The sequence below is a fragment of the Galeopterus variegatus genome, unplaced genomic scaffold (assembly GCF_000696425.1).
Source record: "Galeopterus variegatus unplaced genomic scaffold, G_variegatus-3.0.2 Scaffold2396, whole genome shotgun sequence".
NCBI lineage: Eukaryota > Metazoa > Chordata > Mammalia > Dermoptera > Cynocephalidae > Galeopterus > Galeopterus variegatus.
Window position 1 is genome coordinate 168,956 of NW_007728507.1, and position 2,847 is coordinate 171,802.

General features: G+C 39.4%; 1 protein-coding gene across 1 annotated transcript in view; it reads right to left on the reverse strand.

Annotated features, from left to right (window-relative positions):
- Nucleotides 1-2,553: 2,553 nt before the first annotated feature.
- LOC103597712 (olfactory receptor 2AG2-like) overlaps nucleotides 2,554-2,847 on the reverse strand; it is a 38,516-nt gene continuing 38,222 nt past the window's right edge. Inside the window, exon 2 of the mRNA XM_008581581.1 lies at nucleotides 2,554-2,805. Coding sequence (XP_008579803.1) covers nucleotides 2,554-2,805 — 252 coding nt within the window. The remainder of the gene's footprint in view (nucleotides 2,806-2,847) is intronic.

The window sequence follows — 2,847 nt, forward strand, 5'->3', positions numbered from 1 at the left end:
CCTAACTGCCCTGGTGGGATCTCTAGTACAATGTTGAACAGAAGCAGCAAGAGTGGACATACTTGTGTTGTTCCTGACTCTGGGGGGAAGAACATCCAGTCTTCTAACATTAAGTATGGTGTTAGGTTTGGTTTTTTAATACATGCTTTTTGTTAGGTTGAGAAAGCTCTCTTTATTCCTAGTTATTGAGTGTTTTATGATGAAAAGGTATGGATTTTTTTCAAATACTTTTTCTGTGTGTATTGATATGATAGTGTGGTTTTGTTTTTTATTCTAGTTTGTTAGGTTGAGAAAGCTCTCTTTATTCCTAGTTATTGAGTGTTTTATGATGAAAAGGTATTGGATTTTTTTCAAATACTTTTTGTGTGTGTATTGATATGATAGTGTGGTTTTGTTTTTTATTCTAGGGATGTGATATGGTGTATTATATTAATTCATTTTAGGATGATAAACCAACCTTGCATTCCTGGGATAAACTCCACTTAGCATGGTATGTAATTATTTTTATATACTGTTAGATTTGGTTTGCTAGTATTCTGTTGAGGAATTTTGCATATATATTCATAAGGGATATTGATCTGTATTTTTGTTTTCTTGTGATGTCTTTTCCTGGTTTAAGTATCAGAATAATATTGCCTCATAGAGTGAGTTGGAAAATGCTCATTTTAACTATTTTTAGCACATAGATTTGTGTTTTTTGGCTCAATCAAATGAGTATTATGTATTTGTTTTAGGCATCTGAATCATAAGTGTCTGAAATGTGTATCACACACAAAACTGACATTCAATGGAGTTTGACTGAAATCTTTGGCATAATGCATTTAATGAATGAAAAGACGTTGGTAAAACTAAAACTAAACTAAATCAAACTGAAACTAATTGAAAACCTTAAAAAAGAGAATCCACAAGACTATTAAACCTTTCCAGGCAACACAATTGCTATAAATTTTACAAATCACTAATAGAAACACATTTTTGGTGAACTGATAATTTCACCAAAGTGGATTTTGGTGTCCAAAAGCAAATTTTTTCAAGTTGTTAAATTTGGGAAATTTGGTTAACTGCCCTTTGGCTAGCTTGATCATTGGGTAAATTGTGTTCAGTAAATACATTTTCAACTAATTGCCTAGTTCCTGGGTGCAGATAGGGTCAAGAGGATAGAAAATTGAGGAAACTCTGCCTATAGCCTCCTTTTTTTTTTTTTTCTGGGAAGTAAGTGGTGAGGTTAAGTGATGATAATTAAAAATTGAAGGTGATGTAGGGGGCTTAGGAAAAGGGGAGAGAGTTTTCAGGAGTCAATGAGGTGACGGGATTCGGCAACCCAAGCTTGTTGAGTTGTGTTCAGGGCCCACCTCTGTTGGTGTCAATTTTAGTGGCTGTGTGATTTTTGTTGTTATTGTAGTTATTCCTAAGAGTGCTCAGTGATGAGGGTATAGGAATAGAGAAATCCAGTGATTAGTAGATGGACTGGAGAGAAAGACAGGTTGAATAGGGGCTGGCATGAGAATGGCAAAGTGTTGGATCATGACCTCCAGGCTGGATAGGAAAGGAAGAAAGGGCTGGTACACACAGGGATAAAAAAGAAGGTTGAAAGGATTGAAGTTGCAAGAGTTTGAAGGTTTGACATCTGTGTGTATCACACAGATGAGGGAGCCAGAGACAAGAAGGTGGGTTTACAGAGTGAGATTCTGGAGGCTAAAATTTCAGGGGTAAATCAGATCTGGTTGTGAAAGGGTCTGAGGCCTGGTTGGATGGGTTACTGGAGGTGAGGACAACATCAAATTGTGGGGACAGACAGTTAGGATGGCTAAAATACAAAAGACTCTGAATGATAAATGCTGGCGAGGTTGCGGAGAAAAAGGAACTCTCATACATTGTTGGTGGGACTGCAAAATGGTGCAGCCTCTATGGAAAATGGTATGGAGGTTCCTCAAACAATTGCAGATAGATCTACCATATGACCCAGCTATCCCACTGCTGGGAATATACCCAGAGGAATGGAAATCATCAAGTCGAAGGTATACCTGTTCCCCAATGTTCATNCGTACATCTACTGTTCATCCTCACTAGTTGATCAAACAATTACCTGCTTAATAAACAGGAAGTCCGAAACATCTTCTGCGAATCTTTCTCTCTATAATAGTTTAAGAATCCAGTTCAAAGAGAGCATTCCTCCGCTGATGCTAAGAGGCTACTGGAATTTTGTTAGCCCCAAACTACTACCGTTTCTCACTGCTACAGGATGTTAAAATGGAAAGTTAATCCCCTACCATGTCTACTTGGTAATGTGTCAGGATGCTATTCCACCACACAGTGAGTCTGACACCCATTCAAGGCATTTTCTTCTTCTAGTTCCTTTTCCAACGTGGGATTCCCAAGGCAGGGTGATATGTGCGTGGTGAGTTCCACTTAAGAATATTATGCACCAGCTACACTGTAGAAAATAAAGGGATAGTTTAAGAAATCTTAGAGTACCATATTAAAGAGTGGTTGCATAGAGCATTTTGATTGGTGAGAAGCAAGCCATGAGCCCTCCCTAGAGGGCAGAGAGTGTCAGCAGCACCACTTTCCCAGGACCCTCCTCAAGGCCCCCATGACCTCCTTATTCCTCAGGCTGTAGATGAGGGGGTTCAGGGCTGGAGTGACAATTGTGTAGAAAACAGAGATGATGTTGTCTTGTCTGGGGCTGTGCAGGGAACTGGGCAAGACATACATGAAGGTGGCAGCTCCATAGAACATTCCGACCACAGTCAGGTGGGAAGAGCAGGTGACCAGGGCTTTCTTCCTCCCTTCATTTGAGGGCATGTGGAGCACAGTGTATAAGATTAGTGTGTAGGAGGCAACAAT